Source organism: Trichophyton verrucosum (genome assembly GCF_000151505.1).
Source record: "Trichophyton verrucosum HKI 0517 chromosome Unknown contig01000_1.f1.exp, whole genome shotgun sequence".
Taxonomy (NCBI): Eukaryota; Fungi; Ascomycota; class Eurotiomycetes; order Onygenales; family Arthrodermataceae; genus Trichophyton; species Trichophyton verrucosum.
The window spans coordinates 1-22,921 of record NW_003315199.1 but is presented as its reverse complement, the minus strand read 5'-3'; the positions used below and the strand labels follow the sequence as shown (position 1 = coordinate 22,921).

General features: G+C 48.2%; 10 protein-coding genes across 10 annotated transcripts; 6 read left to right on the top strand and 4 right to left on the bottom strand.

The window, feature by feature from the left end:
- Positions 1-2,238: 2,238 nt before the first annotated feature.
- TRV_07370 (uncharacterized protein) lies at positions 2,239-3,624 on the bottom strand (the record flags this gene model as incomplete). The annotated part of the gene is made up of 1 exon (XM_003018564.1): positions 2,239-3,624. One exon carries the CDS (start codon positions 3,622-3,624, stop codon positions 2,239-2,241), a length of 1,386 nt encoding a protein of 461 aa, XP_003018610.1.
- A 1,059-nt stretch (positions 3,625-4,683) lies between these two features.
- Positions 4,684-6,979, top strand: TRV_07369 (uncharacterized protein; the record flags this gene model as incomplete). The annotated part of the gene is made up of 5 exons (XM_003018563.1): positions 4,684-4,705; positions 4,791-4,934; positions 5,017-5,785; positions 5,870-6,722; positions 6,782-6,979. 5 exons carry the CDS (start codon positions 4,684-4,686, stop codon positions 6,977-6,979), a joined length of 1,986 nt encoding a protein of 661 aa, XP_003018609.1.
- A 1,096-nt stretch (positions 6,980-8,075) lies between these two features.
- TRV_07368 (uncharacterized protein) lies at positions 8,076-10,804 on the bottom strand (the record flags this gene model as incomplete). Its single annotated transcript, XM_003018562.1, has 4 exons — positions 8,076-9,205; positions 9,324-10,554; positions 10,622-10,653; positions 10,801-10,804. 4 exons carry the CDS (start codon positions 10,802-10,804, stop codon positions 8,076-8,078), a joined length of 2,397 nt encoding a protein of 798 aa, XP_003018608.1.
- Positions 10,805-11,660: 856 nt separating this feature from the next.
- On the bottom strand, positions 11,661-12,479 carry TRV_07367 (uncharacterized protein; the record flags this gene model as incomplete). The annotated part of the gene is made up of 3 exons (XM_003018561.1): positions 11,661-11,733; positions 11,791-11,928; positions 11,953-12,479. The coding sequence occupies 3 exons, from the start codon at positions 12,477-12,479 to the stop codon at positions 11,661-11,663; spliced, it is 738 nt and encodes a 245-aa protein (XP_003018607.1).
- A 1,191-nt stretch (positions 12,480-13,670) lies between these two features.
- Positions 13,671-15,486, top strand: TRV_07366 (uncharacterized protein; the record flags this gene model as incomplete). The annotated part of the gene is made up of 2 exons (XM_003018560.1): positions 13,671-15,047; positions 15,118-15,486. 2 exons carry the CDS (start codon positions 13,671-13,673, stop codon positions 15,484-15,486), a joined length of 1,746 nt encoding a protein of 581 aa, XP_003018606.1.
- Positions 15,487-15,541: 55 nt separating this feature from the next.
- TRV_07365 (fructosyl amino acid oxidase, putative) lies at positions 15,542-17,247 on the bottom strand (the record flags this gene model as incomplete). Its single annotated transcript, XM_003018559.1, has 4 exons — positions 15,542-15,667; positions 15,690-15,722; positions 15,882-16,210; positions 16,248-17,247. 4 exons carry the CDS (start codon positions 17,245-17,247, stop codon positions 15,542-15,544), a joined length of 1,488 nt encoding a protein of 495 aa, XP_003018605.1.
- A 637-nt stretch (positions 17,248-17,884) lies between these two features.
- Positions 17,885-18,289, top strand: TRV_07364 (uncharacterized protein; the record flags this gene model as incomplete). Its single annotated transcript, XM_003018558.1, has 1 exon — positions 17,885-18,289. One exon carries the CDS (start codon positions 17,885-17,887, stop codon positions 18,287-18,289), a length of 405 nt encoding a protein of 134 aa, XP_003018604.1.
- Positions 18,290-18,379: 90 nt separating this feature from the next.
- TRV_07363 (MFS transporter, putative) lies at positions 18,380-19,012 on the top strand (the record flags this gene model as incomplete). Its single annotated transcript, XM_003018557.1, has 1 exon — positions 18,380-19,012. One exon carries the CDS (start codon positions 18,380-18,382, stop codon positions 19,010-19,012), a length of 633 nt encoding a protein of 210 aa, XP_003018603.1.
- Positions 19,013-19,783: 771 nt separating this feature from the next.
- Positions 19,784-21,022, top strand: TRV_07362 (uncharacterized protein; the record flags this gene model as incomplete). Its single annotated transcript, XM_003018556.1, has 1 exon — positions 19,784-21,022. The coding sequence occupies one exon, from the start codon at positions 19,784-19,786 to the stop codon at positions 21,020-21,022; it is 1,239 nt and encodes a 412-aa protein (XP_003018602.1).
- Positions 21,023-22,491: 1,469 nt separating this feature from the next.
- On the top strand, positions 22,492-22,884 carry TRV_07361 (uncharacterized protein; the record flags this gene model as incomplete). Its single annotated transcript, XM_003018555.1, has 1 exon — positions 22,492-22,884. A coding segment is annotated over one exon (393 nt), but the record flags the coding sequence as incomplete, so codon positions are not given.
- Between the last annotated feature and the right edge of the window lie 37 nt (positions 22,885-22,921).

Here is a 22,921-nt window from a genome sequence, read left to right as displayed (position 1 = left end):
CTTAATGATGCGAACTCATTAGGAAAGTGCATACCTGATAAGAGTGAGGAAGCTTTTGAAGTAGCTATGTTTACTCTGGTTCCGGACCTCGAACTTGAGTCGGCTGCTTCAACAGCCATTCACCTCACATTCCGAGATCTTTGAGGCCCGTTTAAATAGACATATTTGTCTCTATGATATCACCGAAATCATAGATGGTGTATCAGGCGGGGTATAAAATGCAACAATTAACAGAGAACTAGTTTCCAAACATAGGGTGATGTTATAGGCGGGATTCAAACATTGTTCATGAGAAACGTTGCACCGACTGTGTACATTCTCACCTTCAATACAGTCCTTCCGGGTATATCTCGCCCAAGATACTACGTATCTTCGGCAGTGAAACATAATGGGTAGAGAAGAACTCGTGTTAACAATGTAAGGAAGGTGTTGTTAGCCGAAAGAACATAACTCGTACCTGGACATCTGAGACCATGGTTTTTGGGAGATACTCAAATGAGCTCTCTCAACATTTTTAGAGGTTAGAGATTATTCCTTTTTGGAGACCAGTGTGACCACCCAAGTATCTATTAGGCAACAACTCACTCAACGTGGTACATGCCAGAAGAATGTATTTGTTTGGACATATAACCCTAGGCGGAAAATTGATAATACGTAATTGTTGTTAATGAAGTCGTGAGGGGCAACGAGCAGGTACGACGGTATATTCAAATATGGACAGTAAAGTGCCATTACCATGTCCTGTGCTTGCTCAACCTGAATACGTACTCCGCCACATCATCGTGCGAGATATTCGGGTTGAATAAAGCTTTCATGTGCGAGCTTCGTCATTTGTATGGTATTTTGAGCTCAGCTTACCGGGGCTTGACATTTGGATTGCACTAAGACGTTCCAAGTGCAGATTTGAGTCACAGATATCACTCATAGAGTCATATGCTTATTCAAAGTCGAGAAGCATATCCTCAACACAAAATAGCTCCCGCACTGAGACCATAGATTCAACGAAAGAGGAATCTCCTTTCGTCTATAATCAGGCGCAATAGCTTGAACAAGTATTATCTCTATAACCAAATATAGAATTAAAGTGGGAATCATATACAGCTTAATGCTTGTATCTGTAGCGAGGGTTGGCAGTGGTTCGATCAGGCATAAACAGAACTTGGGCTTCCTAGAGTGAACATGTCATAACATCGGTACCGAATAAAAGACGTGCGTGTCACACTTGGTTATGCTTTACTCCTTTCTGTCATGATTTATCCCTCTATCGTCCGCTCGCGTCAGCGTTTCTCAGCCAGGCAGGTCAATGCATCTATCACTACGTTAGCGTAAGATAATACAAGTGTTTTCAGGTCCAATTGGGTTAATAAGTGTCATCATGTCAGTGCCTTGTGGGTAGGATTGTATGGTCCCCTCATCTTGCAATTTTGACTGTTTCCTAGACATGCAGTGCCTCGTAAGACGTTTCGCATAATTCTGACTCGGACCAGATGAAGAAGATAACTGTCAATCAATGGCCCAGTTTAACTGCATTATATTTGGGCACTCTCCCCTCTCTTGCCTGAAATCTTTCATAGGGTGAAATTAGGAAAGGAATACATATGTGTGTCGATCTCTAGATGTCGATCTCTAGGGATTTGTAGCTTTCTGGCTGTCGATGGCCGAAATTTGAGGTTCAAATAGGCCGCTTGGAGCAAACCTTACTGCCAGCTTCCTGCCAGTAACTACTAGTGTGATTAGTCATCAGGAACGCGCATATCAAACCTTCTCCAGATCGATCCGACATGAGTTTCCCGAAGATGGTACAGAGGAGGAGGCGAAGAGTGAGATGAGGAGATTATTACCTTCCGAAGTCACACAGTAGTAGCATTCTACTTAATACCAAAATTGGGTAGAAAGTATTGCTCATATTTACGCACTTCTCGACCAGAAGTACCCACGACTCATTTGAAACGCGGAAATATTTAGCCTTGACGGCCGGTACATTTACAAACAAGGAAATAATTCAAAAGAGCAAACAAAGCCGAGCTATGGGGAATAAATTGATTTCCAAAAGGTGGGTAACAATGCAAGCAGGAGCAGCTAAAATGTCGTGAAAAGTCATCAACAGAAGGCGTTTACGCCTTTGAAATCCACCCACTGTGGACCATAAAATCGTAGATACGGCTTGATTTTTGGGCGTCAATCTAGGTAGAGAGAATGCAAGGTCAGCAAGTGAAGCACTTGGTATGAAAACGGCTGTTAGATAAACACCAAGGTGAACGAAGTAAGCCCTACCTTGCACATTGATTTGACGTCCTTTTTCTTTAAATTCCCGCCTTGTTTCATTGCTTCCTTAAGCAGATGTTCCTTAATAGCCAGGTAGGGCTTCGGGTTTAGATGTAAGATGTTGCAAAGCTCGGCTTCATCCTTTGTCAACAAGTGCAGGTCTGGTGAGTTGTCATTTTCAAACTTCCAGGGAACCAGCCCGGTGATGAGCGGAACTGTATATTTAGTCTTCACTGGTTGGGGTGCAGGTGTACCGGCTAAGCTTGGGTTTGCAAATGCCTTGTCAAAATCGTTTAGGGGTGGCTCCGAAGGGTTGGCCTTGGAAGACCCGGGCCGTTGCAGTCGAAGCGGGAGTTCTGGTAATGTTAATTGGGAAGCAGCAGATGGCCCCTCTGACCCTGCCGGAGCCTTCGGTCTGGCAGTGCTGAAACGGTCAAAGGAACCTTGGGGTACAGAACGTTGGGCTCTCTGTAATTTCTCCTGTTCATACTTCTCGCCACTCTTAAGATCCCCAATTCCCATTGTCCTCCATTCTTGGAGCTGAGCAATAGCAAGCCTAAGATTATGTTCGTATTCCAAGCCTCTGGTGAATTCTTCAAAGTCCTCGTGGTTCATCATTCGGGCAAACGGCTTAGCCTTGTTTAGAAGGTCTCGTTCCTCTTTCGTTCGCTTCTTTTCTTGAGCAGCATTCTTTCGATAGTCCAGCAAATTATGTTCAAATACAATCTTCTTTCGTTCGGTTCTCGCCGTTAACCGAGAATTATAGATATCCTTAACAGTCATCTTAAGCTCCATTTCAGGATCCATCTCACCATTCGCATTGAGACCATTCCCAGGTTCGAATTGCATGTGCTGTACGGCCTCTTCCGCATCATTGGCAAATTCGGTCTCGAATTCAAGTCGACCTGGCATATAGCCCTGAACTTCATGGCAGGCTGGCACCGAAGCAGTTGGTTTTTGCTTTGGTGTTGCGGGAGGTGCAGCTTTAGCAGCCTCTTTGCGTGCTTGAATACGTCGTTTCTTCCGTGCTTGGAATTCCTCCTTAGGTATTTGTTCTTGCAATGACTTATCATGTGGATCGGCCAAGTCAGGAAGCGGGAAATTAGATCCTTCAAGATAGGTCTTGATGTAATGATCTCTGACCTCGTCTTTTGTGCGGTATCCTCCGATATGGTCTGCAATGTCAGCCCATGATCCAAGACCATATATTTCTGCTCCTTCTAACAGTAGGAGTTCCTCATCGGCACCCCAGTCCGGATCATATATCGGAACAGAATTCTGCTCAACGACAGAGTATGGGTGGGTTCGGGGATCGTGGGATTTTGTGGCTGCTCCACGCGCAAAGCAAGGAACACACATATCATATTCAGGACATGCGCTATGAGCACATGATATCCGAACCTTTAGATAGCCAATGTTAGTTCTATTTAAGCTCCAGATTTAGGTCGGATTAAGGCGTACTAACCGTAGATGTGATGTCTATAGAGCAGACATCGCAGTGGTATTTTGTCCCTCCGTCTGTGCCGCGCGCCGCGGTCTTCTTCCTTATGACGCCCATACCTGTATTTGTCTGCACATCATCTGTTGAGGCAAATATGGTGACAAGCTCCCGCTATAATCGATTTGAAAGGAGCAAAACCAAGTGATTGTCTGTAAGCCGGCAGTCTTCAGCTTGTCATTCGCCGTGAAATGGTCCAGACGCGCCCCGGGGCAAATTGGGTTTTAAGAGTTCGCTGGGAGGTCTCGCCGATTGCGGTTTCGCTTGACAAAGGAAACTGGTGTAGAATATATCATAGAGGAATCTTCAGAGCCAAATATAAGCGCGCATGAGCTCTCGAACAAGCAATCTAGCAGACAGCCAGCAGGTGTTTGGCCGGTCACAACCTCCTCTGAGGTTGAAGCTGGCAATGACGAGCCACTACACGGCGCTAGACCCGATATCGCTAGCCCACCTTCCACGTGATGATCGTGGCTTTGACCAACTCTAAAACGCATTAAGGTTGTTCCGGTACAGTGGTTTGCTGAGTCATCACTCTGGCCCGCGCTTCCAAAAAAAGGTGAAGATGCTGCGCAGTGAAGATAAGCCAGAGTGAAGGGAGCAGGGAGAGACGGACAAGACTAGAACACACAACTTTCTGTCCTGTTCACCTGCAGGTATTTAAACTGGTGGACAGGAAGCCTGTCGTTCCTTTTTTTTGTTCTTTTACCAACTTTCCTTTTCTTCTTCTCTTATGGATGTTATAGCGAAAGATACTCTTTTTACCAACTGATAACCCCCCCACACCCGCCGCCTCCTGTTATTAGGCTCGCTCCTCCTGTTCCTGACACCCTAGGGTATTTATTGACGCCCCTTTAGAGGAGGTCCGGGCCTCTTTAGATAGACAGCTCTGTCAATCACCAGGGTTACATGTCTTCAAGATGTCGTGGAAATTAACTAAAAGTATAGTAGTCCTCTCAGTCTGGTGTATGGAGATACCTTTGCTACATGGTTCACAGAGGCTAACAGAGATATGTTACCTATATAGAACTTAAGGAAACGCATCTGGCGCCCCTTGCAAACACTTTCAGCCGGTCCTCTACGGCTTCTTCTCCTAAGGCAGAACCTTCCGCTGACGAGGGAGCTCCTCTCAGCAAGACTCCGACGGCATCTTCCTCCACAAGTTCCATAGGTGAGATTCAGCACCCTCCGAAGTTCCCAGGGCTGCCTGGGTGTTTACTAGTATATACTAATACCTGCCTGTATCCATATAGCTGCTTCCGAGGCAACCGCCAACCCACCTACAGACTCGTTGAAGCCCGGTATCCTGATTGTGACACTCCATGAAGGAAAGGGGTTCTCTCTATCTCCTCATTATGAACAAGTTTTCAATTCCCATTATCAAAGCTCGAGTGGCTCATACTCTGCTTCGATGAGGCCAAGCTCCTCTTCTCATGCATCACACATCCCGAACTCCTTTGCCCATCCCATAAGGCCACAATCTACAAGTGGCGGAATCAACGCGGCTCCGACAAACCATGGAAGATACTCTACAAAACATTTGCCGTACGCCCTCCTGGACTTTGATAAACTCCAGGTTTTCGTTGATTCTGTTTCAGGCACCCCAGAAAATCCACTGTGGGCCGGTGACAATACTTCTTTCAAATTCGATGTTTCTCGGGTCACCGATTTAAATGTCCAAGTCTATATCCGAAACCCTGCCGCACGCCCTGGAAGTGGGCGCAGCGATGATATCTTCCTCGGGGCCTGCAAAATCAACCCTCGTTTTGAGGAGCCCCGCCGATTTGTCGAAGACCCGAAAGCCAGCAAAAAGGAGCGCGAAAAGGCTGCAGCAGCTTTTGCCCAAAAAGAGAAGCAACTTGGCCAGCTTGGGTCGGAGTGGATTGACCTGCAGTTTGGCACCGGAAGCATAAAAATTGGCGTTTCATTCGTGGAAAACCGTCAGCGTAGTCTGACGATGGCTGACTTCGAACTCCTGAAAGTTGTGGGGAAAGGCAGCTTCGGCAAAGTTATGCAAGTCATGTAAGTCAACACGGAGCAGACACGGAAGTGATGTTACATACCATTGCAGTATCTCAGTATATACTAATTAATATTATCCCCTAGGAAACGTGACACTGGACGGATATATGCTATGAAGACCATTCGAAAGGCCCACATCATCTCTCGCTCCGAAGTGGAACATACCTTGGCCGAAAGATCTGTGTTATCACAGATTAGCAATCCGTTCATTGTCCCGCTAAAGTTCTCTTTCCAATCGCCCGAAAAACTATACCTAGTTCTGGCATTTGTGAATGGTGGTGAACTTTTCCATCATCTTCAGCGTGAACAACGGTTCGATATCAATAGAGCTCGGTTCTACACAGCTGAACTCCTTTGCGCTCTAGAATGCTTGCACGGATTTAAAGTGATCTACAGAGATCTAAAACCCGAAAATATCCTGTTGGATTATTCCGGTCACATTGCGCTGTGTGACTTCGGCCTTTGCAAACTTGGCATGAAAGATGAAGATCGCACAAACAGTATGTACCATAAACCCGAACCTTTTTGTTTGCCTCCTTTTGCATTTGTTAACGGGAATCTCTCCCTTCTAGCTTTCTGTGGAACTCCTGAATATCTTGCTCCAGAGCTTCTCCTTGGCCATGGATATACGAAGGCCGTTGACTGGTGGACTTTGGGAGTCCTTCTTTACGAGATGTTAACAGGCCTTCCTCCATTCTACGATGAGGATACAAATGAAATGTATCGGAAAATCTTGCATGACCCTCTTACCTTCCCGGGCCCAGAGATTGTTCCAGGAGCTGCGAGAGACCTTCTATCTCGTCTTCTTGACCGAGATCCTCACCGTCGTCTGGGAGCCAACGGTGCTGGGGAAATCAAAGGCCATCACTTCTTCGCTAATATCGACTGGCGCAAACTGTTGCAGCGTAAATACGAGCCTAGCTTCCGGCCTAATGTGGTATGTGTTGACCATAATTTTGTTAATGTCCTACCTCTTCATTTACTAACTGGTTCCAGGCGGATGCCCGTGACACTGCAAATTTTGATGTTGAGTTTACCTCAGAAGTCCCTGTAGACTCCTATGAAGAAGGCTCCGGACTTTCTAGGACCATGCAAAAGCCATTTGAAGGATGGTCTTACAATCGCCCAGTTGCAGGCCTCAATGATGGAGGTGGCAGCGTCAGAGACCCTGCTTTCGGCAGTATCCCCGAATAAAGAATCTCAGCCTATTCTCCAATTCTACCTTCTGCAGCTATTACGATACCTGCATAGAACCCTCGCGTCTTCCTCCAACCTCCTACATTTTACAGAGCTTTCGTTTCCTCTCATTTCAATGACCTTTCCACCTCCCCCACACATGAATTAACACTACGGGTTTCCCTTCTCAAGAGGATAAATTTCTCCATACAAGGGGCAAAGATTGCAACGGTCACATCGCACTCGTGCTTTCAACTCTTCAAATCCTCATACCGTTTCTCTTCTTTCATTAGCTGGTTTGTCTTTTATTGCAACATCATCGGTGGGCGGACGGAGCTTTTTCGAGTTTGTTTCTATATATTATATTGCGCTGTTTTCCGTCTTTTCCTCTCCATTGCCCCTCCTCCCTTATCCTCCTGTCTCACAGACCTTGGAGAAATGGTTCCCCTGTCTTACCTCTGATTCTTTCTTTTCTTCCATCTCTCTCTCTCTCTCCTTCTTTTCATGGGTGTCCACGATGGTCAGAAACTCATTCGTGTGAATGGCTTGACCATTTTCTTTCTTTTTCGCTTGTTTTTACTAGCAATTCTTTGCGCTTTGACTTGACTTTTGTGAGGACGGATGGTCCAGCATATAAGACCATACTCTGCGTGAATTGCGGAGTGATACCCAATCCGGTTCTTTCATTGCTTCCCAGCCCATTACCGTTACCTTTCTTTCTCCTTGATGAACTGCACTTTGATAGTTAGCTCTGGCGAACAGGGGAAGGATGCTTTTTCGTGTCTCTTATTAGCTGCCCCAAACAATACAAGATCCATAAACCGGCCAACAAGTCTCTACGTATATACGTAACACCCACTACTTCCAAGGTTCAATTCTAACTTGATTGTAATAATTTCGTCATGAATGTAGGATATTTTATCGGGGGAATGTAGAAATGGAAATAATTTCAATATCCTTATCATAACAGTCAATATCATGCAAATGAAGCTATTAAACGTAAGAGTTGTTCATTCATTGTAATTGTTCTCATAATCTAAAATTCAAACTACATTTTCTGCCACTGCATTCGTCCAACACTTCAAGGTGTAGAACAAACTAAAATGCGTAAAGATCACTCAGAAGCACCATTTACAGGTTCTTCTGCAGTTTCCTCTGTGGCTGCCTCCTCCTCATCGCCATTGGCATCAATATCGATCAAATTTGCGGTTTTTATACCACCCTCAGCCTCGAGTTTGAGATAATTATCCCACTCAGGGAAAAGGTCATCATCAGCATTTTCAACACCTGGTGGCACACCTATGATACGGGCCACTTTGGTTTTGCCATTTTTCTCAAGGCTCTGTTTCCACTGGACAGTCAGCTCTGGAGTGCGGCTAGGCTTGTAAGTCTGGGCAAAGAAGACAGACTCCGCAAAACGGTTGGTTTGGACGAGGAGGTCAATGCATGCATCCACGTCAGACAGCTGCCACAGAGCAGTGAATGCAATATTGTGCGAGCCAGCCTGCTTTGCTTGCTCGGCCAGTTTCTGAAGGCCGGCACTGTTTCGACTTGACGAGTGCAGCAAAAGTAGGGATCCAAGATCTTTGGCGTTAGAGTAACATTCCTCCGCTAGAGAAAGATTCCATGCTGCTAGAGCTGCGTCGCCGACGGTCTTCCATCTGTGCTCAACATCTGTTACTTTAGCGATTTCCAGTGCAATGTCAAGCTTCCCGAGCCCGAGAGCAAGGTCGAAGCGGTGTTCCTGGTCGGTAGCAACGTCGAGCGCAAAGTCTCTATAGCCCTGACCTTCCAAGAATCGGGCAATTTTGTTCATCTGATCTTTTGGAATATCCTCCAACAATTCCGTAGCAGAGTCCATGTCACCTCGCAAGACAAGGGTTTGATACTCGACAACAGAAAGAGATAGCGCAAAGGAGACTGTTGTGAGTTCTTTATCGGTAAGATAAATTCGCCCATCCCGGGGGAGATATCCAAGGAGGTACATTGGTTGATCGAAGTGTGAAATCGTGTAGGTTTGATCACCGACAAGGTAGTTCAATCGGTTTGTCGAGTTTGTGTAAATGAAACAGTCCCCAACCCATTCACCAGTGCGAACGGTTTCATTAACATCCGTTACCACCTCAAAGGCAGCCTCAACGCCGTCTTCATCAGCCTGTCCTGCATTGAGTCCCGCAATGTAATCTTCTCTTGAAAAACGAAGGACGTAAAAGGTATCTTCACATGCAAGGGTAACCAGTTCTCCTGATTCGGACCAGTACACCTAAAGACATTGTTAGTAGTGTGAAATAATAAACGGAGGGTTTTATTTGAAGGCGACTGACAGCTCTAGGCTCGACTTCTATCCTGCGAACGAGATTACCAGTTTCCCAGTCAAACATGCCAATGCCACCTTGACCCTTGACGCCGAGGAGGACGCCGGAACTTAGACCCTCAGCGTGAAAACCAACATCAAGCCCGCCACTCTTCTCCTTGAAGTTTCGGAATACCTTAACGCTGGTTGACGATTCTCGGATGGCGTAGTCGTTGCTGTTGTCCTTAGATCCCCAAGCAAAATCCAACGCCTGCCCAAATGCCTTGTTTCTCCAGGCAAGAGCAGTGTAGATAATATATTCGCCATCTCCGCAAACGGAGACAAATCTTCCATTGGGGGAATGGGCCAGTGTCTGAGGGTATATTTCACAGGAGCCGAGATCCTTAGTTGGCAGGGAGAGAGGTGCACCATCTTTGAGAGTTGCATCACCGCCCTTGATGACAGTAGAGACGACTTCATTGTGCCTAGCCCAGACAATTTTACCAGATCCATCCATAGATACGGCAGGCTCTTCTCTACCCATCTTAACCACCACAGCTCCATCGTCAAATCCCATGGCAATCCCCTGCTTACCCCGTTGGTAGCTAACACACCAGGCTCTTTCCAGACCATAACTGAGAGATTGTTCTAGCCTATAAGTGTTTGCGTGCCAGAGCTTGATAGTTCCATCTTCAGAACCAGATATAATGATCGGAAGCTCTGGATGATAACAAGCGAAAGATACGTTGCTAGTGTGTCCTTCCAAGGTAGCAATCAATGCCTTTGTGGTGTAATCCCAGATTTTCACAGTCTTGTCATCGGAAGTTGTGAGAAGATACGGCTTATCGGCCTGTGGATAATACTCGACGTGGTTTACACCCTTGGTCTCGTGCGCTTCAAGGGTATAGTTGGGGTTAGGTGAGCCCAAGCTCCATATCTTGACGGTTCTATCGAGACACGCTGAAGCAAACGTGTTGGTGTGCTTGGGATTGATGGCAAGACCCATAACATAATGGCTATGGCCTTCGAATACCTGCACACACTTCCATGATTTGTCCCAATCCCACAATTTGATTGTCATATCATCTGAAGCGGTCAACACAAACGGGTGGGTTGGATGAACGGCGATCGATCGAATGTAGTCTGGGTGAGCTTCAAAGGAAATGATCTTCTCCGAGGTATTGTAATTGTATACTCGCAGTTGGAAGTCATCTGAGCCGCAGACAATCCAGTTCTTTCGCGCAATGAACCGACCAGCCCTTACAGGGACATCAGTAAGCTCGAATGTTTTGATAATTGACTAATGCAATAATCAGGTATTAGCAGCCTGCGTGAGATGGTTGTGGTGAAATCAGAGGGACGCTTACCTGGGTCTCATAAGACCAGATGTAGACATGGCCTAAACATAGAATATCAGCAACTGGGGCGTATTACTACTATACCAGTGCAATGCAACAGCATACCGCTATATAATGTCGTCAGAATCTATAGCAATCATTAGTTAGAAACAAGCCATCCCACTCTATAGGTTTATATGCAGGCTTACCCATGGCTCTGTGGGGTGGAAGTCAATCCCCTTGACTCGCTCAGAGCGAGCAAAGAGTTGTCGCTATTAACTGATGTCAGCAAGGACCTTGATCCCTCAAGCGAAGTGGCATAATAATGAAGAGAGAGAGAGTATTACTTTGACGTCGAACCGCATGTTGGTGGGTAACGGGGGGGATGGCGGCTCAGGGCCGCTAGACTGGTAGCTCTTAACGAATAACAAATTAATACAAGAAAAAGACCGTTAAGAGAACCCGGTATTCCCCTATATTCAGCGCAGACAAGAAGTGATCAATTGGTGGCTCGCGTTCATCTGGCCAGTGAAGCAACTTGTCCACATAATCGCTATCGAGAGGCGTGTCTAATATTAAACGGCAGTGTTTCCACCAGCTGTCCTAATCGGGCTAGCGTCGACAGGCGCTTTGCCCCAAGAACTTCTGGCTATTTTATCAAAATATTCAAACTCCGCGCAAGAAAAGATACTTTTCCAGTTGATATATGTTAACTATTTTACCCAAGGGGCATCCTATGTCTATTCCCTTGGATTTCCCAGTTCTATGCGGAGTCAAATATACGTTGTATTTCAAGAAAAGTAGAGCAGCTACAAATATTACCAGCGGCAAATTTCATATCGCTAGACAATATATACATAGTATGAAGATACTGTTGGAGACTGGATGGGAAGGCGTCTATTGTATTGTTTTAATATGTGCGCAAACAAGCGTCACAATATCACAGTTGGTATAGTATACAAGCAAGGAAAATATCACGGCGCACAAATAAATCCTAGAGTCTAGGTTATTAAAAACAACATGAGCCTCCTCAATTGTGGTACCGTGGAATCGCAGCATCTATAAATTATCATGAGCTGGATTCAGTTCTTTCAAAGTAAGTCCACTGGCCAGGCTTGGGCTTTTCCACGAGTTCCTCCCAGCTATGGTAAAGGTCAGCAAATGTAAGTGGACATATGTGACACAGTTTGAGAACTTACACTTTGCTCTTGACCATCTCATCAACAAGCCTGAGTTCTCCCTCGGCAACCTGGATCACTTCCTCTATCAATCCACCACCAATCTTGTTTTCAATCTCGGAAATCCTAATGTGAATTTCGTTAGCATCAGTGTAAGACCTAGGTAGGTAGGACTAAACGTACTGTGCAGCCTCCAGAGCTGGCTCTGCCTCCCAATGGATAGTGGGAGTCGTCTGGCGGGCAGCTTCTGCTTCTGATTCCTTTATACGCTCCTCCATCTCCTCTTCGCTAAGGTATGCTCCCTCCTGCTGCACTTTAGAGGTATCTCCGCCCCAAAGCTCGTCTTCCTTCGCAATATTCTCCTCTTCAAGCTGGAATGCAGCGTATGTACCATCCTCCCGTAGAGCAGCCTTGTATTTGTCTGGGTTCTCAGCAACAAGGGCTCTTACTCGTTGCAGCCAGGCGTCGAACCCCGGTGGCTTCGTAGACTGTACAACATCCAATCGGTGCTTTGTAAGGGCCTCTGTGGATTTGCGATATACAGATGATTCCGGGATCGCCTTTAGTTTCTGGAGAGTTGTGGTATAGAGGTAGATGAGTGTTGGTCGAGGACTAGGGTGGGTTGAAAGGCCAGTAAGACCGGTCGGCGTGAACGGTTCCAGATATCTTGCTGGCTTGACATTAGCCAAAAGTCGTAGAGTCGCCCTCATGATGTGCTAAAAGAGCGATTCCTGCAAGCGCCGTGATTCAATTGCTGCGTCGAGCGATGCAATAGATAGAAGCGTCCTTTCGCCGTCGTCGCTGACCTTTCTACGCAAGTCGTTTCGCCCGCGTGGACTTGCCAACTCCGGCACGTCGGAAGCGGAAGAACTAGCCTGCCGGAAACCGCTTATGTCATCCCCTCTCGACGCAGGCTAGGGAAATCATCAGGGGAAGAAAAGAAGAACAAGAGACAAGCTGACGTTGACGCGGACGAGAGTCAACAGCGCAGATTCTTCGCCCACAAAACGCCGTGGATGTCCAGGAGAACAAGGCAGCTCAGCGGGCACGAAACATAACGACGACCCTTTCCAGCTTGCAAATATCAAGTGCCCCGGGGGCAGATTTCAACCTCGCCGTCTAACCTCTTCTACCGCAAAAGAAACGAATCGTGTGTTAGAGCCTCGAGATCTCCTACCCAGGCCTTGTGCCTTTCAAGTCAAATTTGGAAGATATCGCCGGTATTGGCCTGTGTGGCCCTATTAATTCATCACAATGAGACGCTCACTATTCTTCCTGTCCCTTCTTGCGGCATCCATATCCCCCGTTTACGGTCTACCAAGTGAGCAGACGGTAGGAAGGAGAGATGAGGCCGAGAAACCCCTAGGCCCCGATCCTATGTCAACTATTTTCAATGGAGTCACCGTGCCCCCTATGAAGGAACTTCGGGGACCAGATTTTGAGGAAAGCATAAAAGAGGATTACTGGTGCGTTTCGCTCTAAAGCAAACCTACACTCTCGCCAGACTGTGCCAGCTAACCAGTTCCTTTCCTCGTTGATAGGTTTGTAAAGCATTATCATCCCGATTGCGGGCACTGCAAAGCTGTTGCGCCAATCTGGCAAACGCTATATGAATTTTATTATGTTGGTGTTCCTTCTCGCCTTATCTCCTCTCCCTCTTGCATGGAACTAACCCCTGGCCCCAGACCTCCAACCCATTATTATCAACTACCGCGAAGAAAGCAGCCGATAACGAAAATTCATTGAACTCATTCCATGGTTACTATGGATTTCACTTCGCATCCTTGAACTGTGCCGCATACGCCGATAAATGTAAGGAGCTTGGTATCGTCGGTTACCCGAGATTTGTTCTCTACCACAAAGGAAAACCATTCGACACATTCTCGAAGGAAAATAAAGGGATGCAGGAACTTAGCAGTTTCATTGAAGAAAAACTAGAAATGATCAAACCAGGTTCTAGACCTCCTGGAGGGGTAAACCTCCCCAAGCCGGGCGATAAGGAGGGACAGATGATCCTACCGGATAAAGACAAGGCAGATGGGAACTCTGAACCCGAAAAGCCAACTAAGGGCAATAGCAAGGTCCCTTCAAAGGGATCAGATGATTCGAAGGGCTCAAAAGACACCAAGACCTCCAAAGATCCTAAGGACTCCAAGAATCGAAAGGGCGATAAGAGTCCTGTTCAAGTCCCTGCCCCCAAGAAGGAAGTCAAGGAGAAGAAGTATAATCTCTCAGGATCATCTGTTTCTTTGACTGCAGAATCATTCCTGAAACTTGTCACTACCACTCAAGATCCATGGTTTATCAAGTTCTATGCCCCTTGGTGTAGCCACTGCCAGGCACTTGCTCCTGTGTGGCAGCAAATGGCTAAGGACATGAATGGGAAGCTAAACGTTGGCGAGGTTAATTGTGAAGCGGAACGACGTCTATGCAAAGAAGCACGAATTTCCTCATACCCGACAATGCATTTCTTCCGTGGAGGTGAGAAAGTCCAATATGAAGGCCTACGCGGGCTGGGTGACCTGGTTAATTACGCCAACAAGGCAACCGATGTAGTGGGCCTCGGTGTCCAATACGTCGACGCAGAAGCTTTCAAGAAGATGGAGGAAACTGAGGAGGTCATCTTCCTCTATTTCTTCGACCATGCCACAACTTCTGAAGACTTTGCTGCTCTTGATAGACTCACCCTCAGCTTAGTAGGACGTGCCCGACTAGTGAAGACTGATAGCAAGGAGCTTGCTGAGCGATTCAGAATCTCTACATGGCCCCGTCTCCTCGTGGCCAGGGATGGAACCGCCAAATATTATACCGCTTTGGCCCCAAGAGATATGAGAGACTTCCGCGCTGTTCTGTCTTGGATGCAGAGTGTTTGGCTCCCTATCGTGCCAGAATTGACAGCTACCAATGCCCGCGATGTCATGGATGGTAAATATGTTGTTCTCGGAATCCTCAACAGACAGCATAACGAAGACTTCGTCCAAAACAAACGTGAGCTCAAGAACGCAGCATTGGAATGGATGGAAAAACAGACCAAGCTATTCCAGCTAGAGCGTCAGGAACTACGAGATGCTAAAGACCTCCGGATTGAAGAAGCCGATGATCGTAATGACCAGCGCGCCCTGCGAGCTGCCAAGAGCATGCGCATCACAATCCGTGAGGATGATAAGAAACAGGTCGGGTTCGCTTGGGTTGATGGAATTTTCTGGGACCGATGGGTCAAAACTACCTTTGGCGTCGATGTGAAGAACGGAGACAGAATTATTATCCACGACGAATCGGTGAGTACTAGACAGCCAAGATTACATGAATTGACCTACGATATGCCATTACTAACCTTAAACCTAATAGAACCGTCGCTACTGGGACTCGTCTCCAAACGGTGTTGATATCATGCCCAGCCGTACTTCTATCCTCGAAACACTCACTCACATTGCCGCTTCTTCTCCGAAGCTCAAGTCCAAGTCCACTGTTGGCTTCTTTGAGCACATCTTTTTCACTACTCGTACCTTTGTCAGCTCACATCCTTTCATCACTCTTGCATTGTGCATTGTCACCATTGCCATCGCTTCTCTGTGGGCTAAGCGTCAAATCCGCCGAACAAGAACCGTGACCGGAAAACTCGGAGGCTCTTCCATGGGTTTCTTCCACCTAGATGGAAAGGAGAAAGGGCTCTTTAGCTCCGTTGGGTCTGGTCCAAGTAACGGAAAAGTCGATTAAACGAATGCGTCAGGGCTCTCTTCGTATTGTCCTTCATTCGATTTAACAAATAATATTATTCTTGTTGTAATATTCTTTGGACCCCAGGGTTCGACTGATGCTTGATTATCCCGTTTTCCTGTTCTTTCTGCTCTTTTTTGCTACTAGGGGTGTTCTTTTCTGTTTCTTCTTTTCCCAGTTGCTATCATATCACACCTATATACCTGGCTAGCCCACTTTCTTCCTTGAGCAGGTTCCTATATTCCCTATCATAACGAACCAAAACGGCGTTAGTATGAATGAAATTGCGTTAATAGACTACGTATGAAAAACCACTGAACTTCTTGGTATTTTAGAGTCTCTCAAAACAAAGAAAGCCTATCATAATCACTGATGACACTTACCTATAACCTCACCTGGTCCAACCCAATGGTTGTCCACTCATCCTCACTAATATCCTGGAAGTTCATCACGCGATTGCTCCCCTTTGGCCCATACCGGCCCTGCAATGCGCCCCAGTCCCGTCCTACTGCAGTCTCGGGTCTCCACCGGAAAGCCTTCGCCAGTCTGGGGTCTAACTTTGACTCGATGACATCTACGATGAAGGAGCCAATGGACGGGATATGTGCAAATCCATGGCCAGAACCACCCACGCCCAGCACCAAATCTCGATGCTCAGGATGAGTGCTGATGAGGAATTTACGATCCGGGGTATCGGCACCTAGGAGAGTAGTTAATAATTTAACTGTAGTAAGGCAAACAGTAAAGTAAGAGAAACATACACCAGCATATCCGTGCAAAACTCAGCGGTCTGCTGGCTAAATGTGGCATCGTTTCCTTCAAGAACTGACGCACTCGCTGCTCAGACTCCAGTGGAATCTGCTGCCTCGCAAATGGCCTGCTCTTGAGTTTTCCTGCTTCCGTGACCCAGTTGCAGTATCCAGGATGCTCGTCACATATCTTTAGCTCATGTTTATCTTCATCAGGCTCCATGAAGAATCCTCGTTCAACATTGAAGAGAACAGGTAAATCTTTGTAGAGTTGGGCCTCCTCGGGCGTCATTTTGATATGTGCCAGGGTCCAAGCAGTAGGCCTCAACTGGTGCTTCATATCGAGGAGATTCTCAGCGGCGGCTCCGGCACACAGAATCGTCTTTGCTCCCAGGTGGACACGACCATCTTCCGTACGCACTCCCCTGACAGCTTTACCATCTGCATAGACAAGCTCTCTTGCATCACCAGCAGGCCCAGAAATGAACGTAACTCCCAGTCTAGCAGCCTCCCTAGCGGCACTCTCCATGCTCTTGCGCGCAGCCACCCACCCAGCCCCATCCTTCTTCCACCAACCCTTCCACCCAGGAAAGTCCCCCGTCAATACACCCTGGGGCATCGTTTCACGGAACTCCTGTCCCGTAGAGCGTGGTATCCAGCCATTTGCAGATGTCATTCCACCGCCGGAGGAAATGTCTTCTCTTGCAGCCTCCGAAGTAGCTGCGATAATAGCTCCGGTGTCATGGTAATAAGGCTGGAAGACTGGATCATTTTTCCATCCGCTCACCGTTGCCTGTGCGATAGTCTTCGAGACATAGTCTCCAACAGGGGAGGAGTCAAGTTCAAGGAATTTGTTCACATCATTTCCAGCAGATATAGGAGATGGAACTGGGTATTTATCTAAGACTTTGATATTTGTGTAGCCTCTGCGGACAAGATGGAGGGCGGTGCTGATACCCCAGGTTCCAGCACCGATAATGACGATATGGGAGTCTTTTGCTAGTTGAGACATTGCAGATTGAAATTATTAATCAATCATATGCCTCTAAAGTGCAGTACAGATGTGTCTTATAGATATTTATGGTATAGCTAGTTCATTGCTGGCATAACCGTATCCAACGAGTTTGATGACCAGGCTCTATGCACCTGGATAGAAATCCCTGCGATTGCGGGGAAGGGCGTGGGGGTAATTGGATTTTATTATCCAGGGAAGATGGAGTGTCAGATAAATATTCTGCGGTAGCAGTTTGGCAGAACTCCGCTGGCGATAAGTAGTTGTTAGTTACTTGAAGATTATATTGATGTAAGATACCGATGATGGCCTACGATAACGATTTAGATGTTCCTGGGACCGAGCGGCTTTTTAACGGCAAGTCCTCTATGCATGTATGGTCACTAGTCGCATTAATCTAAAGTAAATAACACAGTCGATGGGGAACAACTGAATGGCCATGCTCAGGATGAGATCATCTTGATTCCCAAACCAACGACCGAAGGCAGTGATCCGTTAATGTGGCCGATGTCAAAGAAATCATGGCAACTGTTTCTGCTCTGTATGTTGCATTGCTCAACACCCCTTATACATCGAACTTCGTATCAACGTCATATTAATAGGTCTATATGCATGCACATTCTCATATGGAGAGAACATGCTCGGAGCAGCATGGACAACCGTCTCGCGAGAAGCTGAGATATCCCTTGAAAATATGAACGGCGGTTCAGCACTAAACTACCTGCTTCTTGGACTGGTCAATATCTTCTGGGTGCCAATTGGGATGAAACTTGGCCGTCGCCCTGTCTTTCTAATCACGACAACCATCTGCATGTTGACTGCTGCCTGGCTGGGCTATGTTCACGGAACGGCTCAGTGGATGACCAACCTGGCCATCAACGGGTTTGGAGTTGCTGCATACCAGGCAGTCATCCAACTGAGTGTTTTCGACATGTTCTTTGCCCATCAAAGAGGGAGGACTTTATCCTTTTATCTCTTTGGCCAGCAGCTCGGCTCTATTCTGGGTATTGTTTCTTTCACCCTCCGTGGACAATCAGTCTGATGACTGACTGACAAAGGTTAACCAGGGCCCATCACCGGAGGTATCATCTCAGACGGACCAGGGTGGAGATGGACCCAATGGATCTGTTCCATGATCTTCGCTGTCGTCCTGATCTTGCTATTCACCACCTTTGAAGAGACGCTCTTCCCACGTTTTTTGTTCGAACAGGACCAAAATGACCCAGGCACCTCCCACAAGAAGCATATTGACACGAAAGCATCCCTGCACGAGGTCGATAGCACCTCAGAAGCGTCCTACCATTTCCCCAAACGGACTTACCGCCAACGCCTGAAGCCATGGGTCCACTTCCCACAAGACAAAACAACGTACTGGCAGTACTTCAGGCGCCCGTTCATGCTCTTCCTCTTCCCCAACATCATCATTGCAGGCGTCATATTTGCCTTTGGCTGCACGGCAGGCATAGTCTCGTTCGGCACCATTTCCCGCATCACCTCCGAACCACCGTATAACTGGTCCACCACCTCCACGGGCCTTATCTACCTGGCCGCTCTGGCGGGTAATATTGCTGGGTGGGCAACAGGTATGTCCAGTGACTTTATCGTCATGCGCCTTGCACGCCACAACCACGGTATCAAGGAGACGGAAATGCGTCTGTGGACGTTATGCGTTTCCTTCGTCTACGCTGCTGTCGGCTACATGCTTTATGGATGGGGAGCGCATTTTGGCATGCATTGGATCGCCATTGCAATAGGCCTGGGCTGAATGATTGCGCACCAGGTATCTGCCTGCTCTGTAGCCACTGCATATGCCATGGAGTGTTTCCCGGGAATATCTGGGGAGTTAGTAGTGGTTCTCTCGATATGTTCATCTGTGATCAACTTCCCACTCTCCTTCACGGTGCAGCAAGTTGTCGATACGATGGGGTTTGGATATGCGTTTGTGTTTTATGGGTTCTGCGTGCTGGCGTCCATGGCCGCCGCGATCCCCGCGGTCATGTATGGAAAGTCATGGCGTCGTCGAGCTGCTCCGAAATGGCAAAAATGGCTTGCCGAAAGAGGCCGCGTCGACTAACTTGCCCCTTGCCTGGTGGGTGTACTTTTCAAACGAGATGCTTTGCAAATACTCCGTATGTACTTCGCGAGTATGATTCTTCTATCAGGATCAACGACGTCAGCGACTTTGGCGTCTCGAGGTCGCGGCGATTCTATTGGATTGTGGGGAAATTAAGGTTGCTTACTGTAAATATTCCATGCTCATTGGTCTGTGCCTGAAATTATGACGACAGTGACTGGATGACGCGTTACCTTACATAATATTGGACCAATGAAAATTTTTCAAAGTATCAATATAAAATGTTACTTGACCAACCATCCTTCCTTCTTCTCGGACTCCACTTCCATGCATCTCCATTATTGCCTAATTAGGAAATGATTTACCTGCATCAACATCTACAACATCTACTTATATCAACACCTACATCTATATCAACATCGACATTCTTCATATACATTGGCGGTCTTCTATATAAAAGGCATGGACGCAGAGCGTACTCAGAATCTCACGGATGAGAAAGATCTCGTGTTGAGCGGAAGAGCGTCTTTGGAAGCAGTACGAGCAGCACGCAGACAGGCCGAGTATGGCTCTGACAAGTACTGGAAGACGCTGAGGGATGTGCTCGAAAAATCAGCAGAACTGACTGAACAGGCATGGAACCTAAGAGAAAGATTACTAACCCTCCATCACTACCCTCAGGGGGGCCAGCATGCCTATAGACAGAGCGACAGCGCATTCGTTTATCATAAGGAGCGTCTAGATGCGCTGCTTCAGATCATCGATAAGAGACAACTAACACATAGCGCGAGGAAAGAGATGTCACCGGCTCTAAAACCGGACATCAGCCCCATCGCACAAAGACTTTTCATTGAGCGGGTAGTAAACACCAGGGATGAACCAAAATGTCCACGCCGGTCGTTTGTGACGGATATCAGGGTGGCCTACGGTAAAGCCACGGTCATGGGACGATGGACAAGCTGGTGCTGGTGTACAATAAGGGATAGACAGGTCCCGCCCACCGACCTGAGAGCGGTGGAAATCTTCCCGCACTCGCTGGGTCAGCAGTGGATGACCTTCATTTTTGGGCCAGAAGCAAGGGGACAACTATACACTGTTGCTAATGGCCTCCTGCTGCCACCAAATCTGGCTGAGCAGTTCAATCAGTATCGAGTCACGTTAGCACCCACCAACCATAGGTGGAACGACAACAATGATCCATGGACCTGGAAACTCGTGATAGTTGACCGGAAGGGCCTCTGGAACGAGATCATGGACTGCGGAATGCGCTATAGTGAACTTCATAATAGAAGTATACCCTTTCAAGATGTGGTGCGCCCCAACGGCAAGTTTTTGTTTTTCCACTACCTATGTGCGATGCTGCTTCAGGCACGCCGAGACGCGGAATATGGTGCCATGCTCAACGAATCGGGCTTAGAGGACGCCTGGACGGACGAGGGGAGAGTGCACAGTGGCCCCTATATCAGGGACACGGTGTTGGGAGGCATTGTCGAGCAGTTTCATGAGTTTGGTGTCTCGCAGACCTTCAGAACGAAAATCATGGCGCACTCCAGGCCCACGGATGACACGGAGGAGGAGGCCGTGAACGTGCTGGTCAGCATTGACCCCCAAGCTGAGATGGCCGAGGACAGTGAGAGTGAGGAGGAGGCGACCGAGTGTGTGGACGAGATGATCGAAGAGTTTTTGGGAAACGAAGCATGAGAACCCAGACAACGGGAGTGAGTTCTATGGGTGAATGTCTGTTGTGATATAGCTAACTAGCTTTCCTGGTAACTCACCAGAGCTCGACAGCTACCCCTGGGTGCTTAACTTAAGTATGTAGAGCCAGCTCCATAGCTATGATATCATCATTACCAGAGTGGGCTTCCACACTTCCCGTCTACCCCGTCGCCATGCATGTAAACCAGCTAGCGCACCAGCTTTAATGCTCGACTAACGAAGCCTGTCCATGCGCATCTTTGTGGCTGAAGAAACCGAACGTGTCGCCACTCGCATGCATCAGGGCTCCTGCTGGGCTCGAGCTGGGCTCTTCCTGCTTGCTTCTTTCTTTACCTGCCACGCTGCTCATCGCTGCTCTGCTACGATCGCTTCGCAGCTGGCCAGTCACAGCCAGCCAGGATCATCAGAGCTCGTATCAGATACAGAGCAGAGAAAAAGCAAAGGGGCGGGCACTCGACACTCCATACCCTCTGTAGCAGTACTCCGTAGTGTTGCCAAACTGTGGCGGGCCATGTCCCAGGTCCTTGTCCATGTCCTGGGTCTCCTGGGGTCGAATGAAGCTAGCAAAGCTGCCTGCCCAGGTCTGTCCCGTTCGACCAAGCATGCGACAGGTCTCTCTGCGGGCTTTCGCTGGTCTTCCTCTTTCTTGCGCTGTCTCCGTCTCCGTCTGTCGCTGTCTCTTCTCTGCCGCTGCGGGTCGCCAGCAGCGCCACAGCTGGTTGATATTAACTGACTGCAGTTCACTGTCCCAAGCTGCCTGCTCTCTGTTGGCCGTTTCTCTCCTACTTAAAGAGACTCCCACGCTCTCCTCGTTCCTCCTATATGCAAATAGTTCCTCCTGCGCTGTACCCACGTCCTCTACTAGCCTGCCAAGTTGCACTGCCACGATCGAGATCACAGTCGGGCCGTCCAAGAGGAACTACTGGGGGATAGCGAGCCAGTCAGTTAGCGACGTCTTGACCACCTCCATCATCACCAGCAGCAGCCAGCACCGTCGCCAGGCCATCGCCAGCACCTCTCCGCTCCAGGGTTGATACCGGCGACCCGCTGGCCCTCCGACCCTTGGTTCAACCGCAATTCCACTTGCTGGCTCGTTGCTTGTCTCGATTATTCATCAGCGTCTCCTGTCGAACTAAGGCTCCGTCTGACGTCTTTTTGCTCTGCTTTTTTGCCTTGGGACGGGATGGGTACGTTTCGCCCTTTGCTCCGTCCCTTTTTTTCTCCCTCCCACTCTTCCGCTTCTCCCGCTTCTTTCACCTCTTGATTCATCGTCCTGCTCTTCTGCCTCGTCGTCTTGACCATCGCTGTCTCTTCCATCGCTTGGTCCGCTGTGCTCTATATATATTGAGGCTCGACTGAGGCTGACCCCAAAGCTAGCTCCAACCACTATAAAAGCGCAGTTCCATCGGGTCGGGTCGTCCTTCTCGACCTACCGCAGCTCCTCAGGCGCAATGCCCAACGACGCCGATGCTGGCTTCACCAACGGCCACTCCAACGAGCGGACTGGCCTGCTCAACGGAGACAGCGGCCGTCATGGCGGCGGCAGCCAGCGCTGGTCTCGCCGCGACGACCGGTTCTGGGTCTGGATCCCCTGCGAGGCCGGCCACTTGACCTATGCCACTCTCGCCAGCAACTATATCAACATCCTGCTCGTCTTCGTGCCCCTCGGCCTGCTCTCAGGCTTCCTGAAATGGTCTGCCACGGCCACCTTCGTGCTCAATTTCATTGCGATCATGCCCCTGGCCTCTCTCCTCAGCTTTGCGACAGAGGAGCTGGCTTCCACCCTGGGAGAGACGCTCGGCGGGCTGCTCAATGCCACCTTTGGAAATGCCGTCGAGCTCATCGTATGTCCTGATTTCCCTTATCGTCCCTCTCTTTACC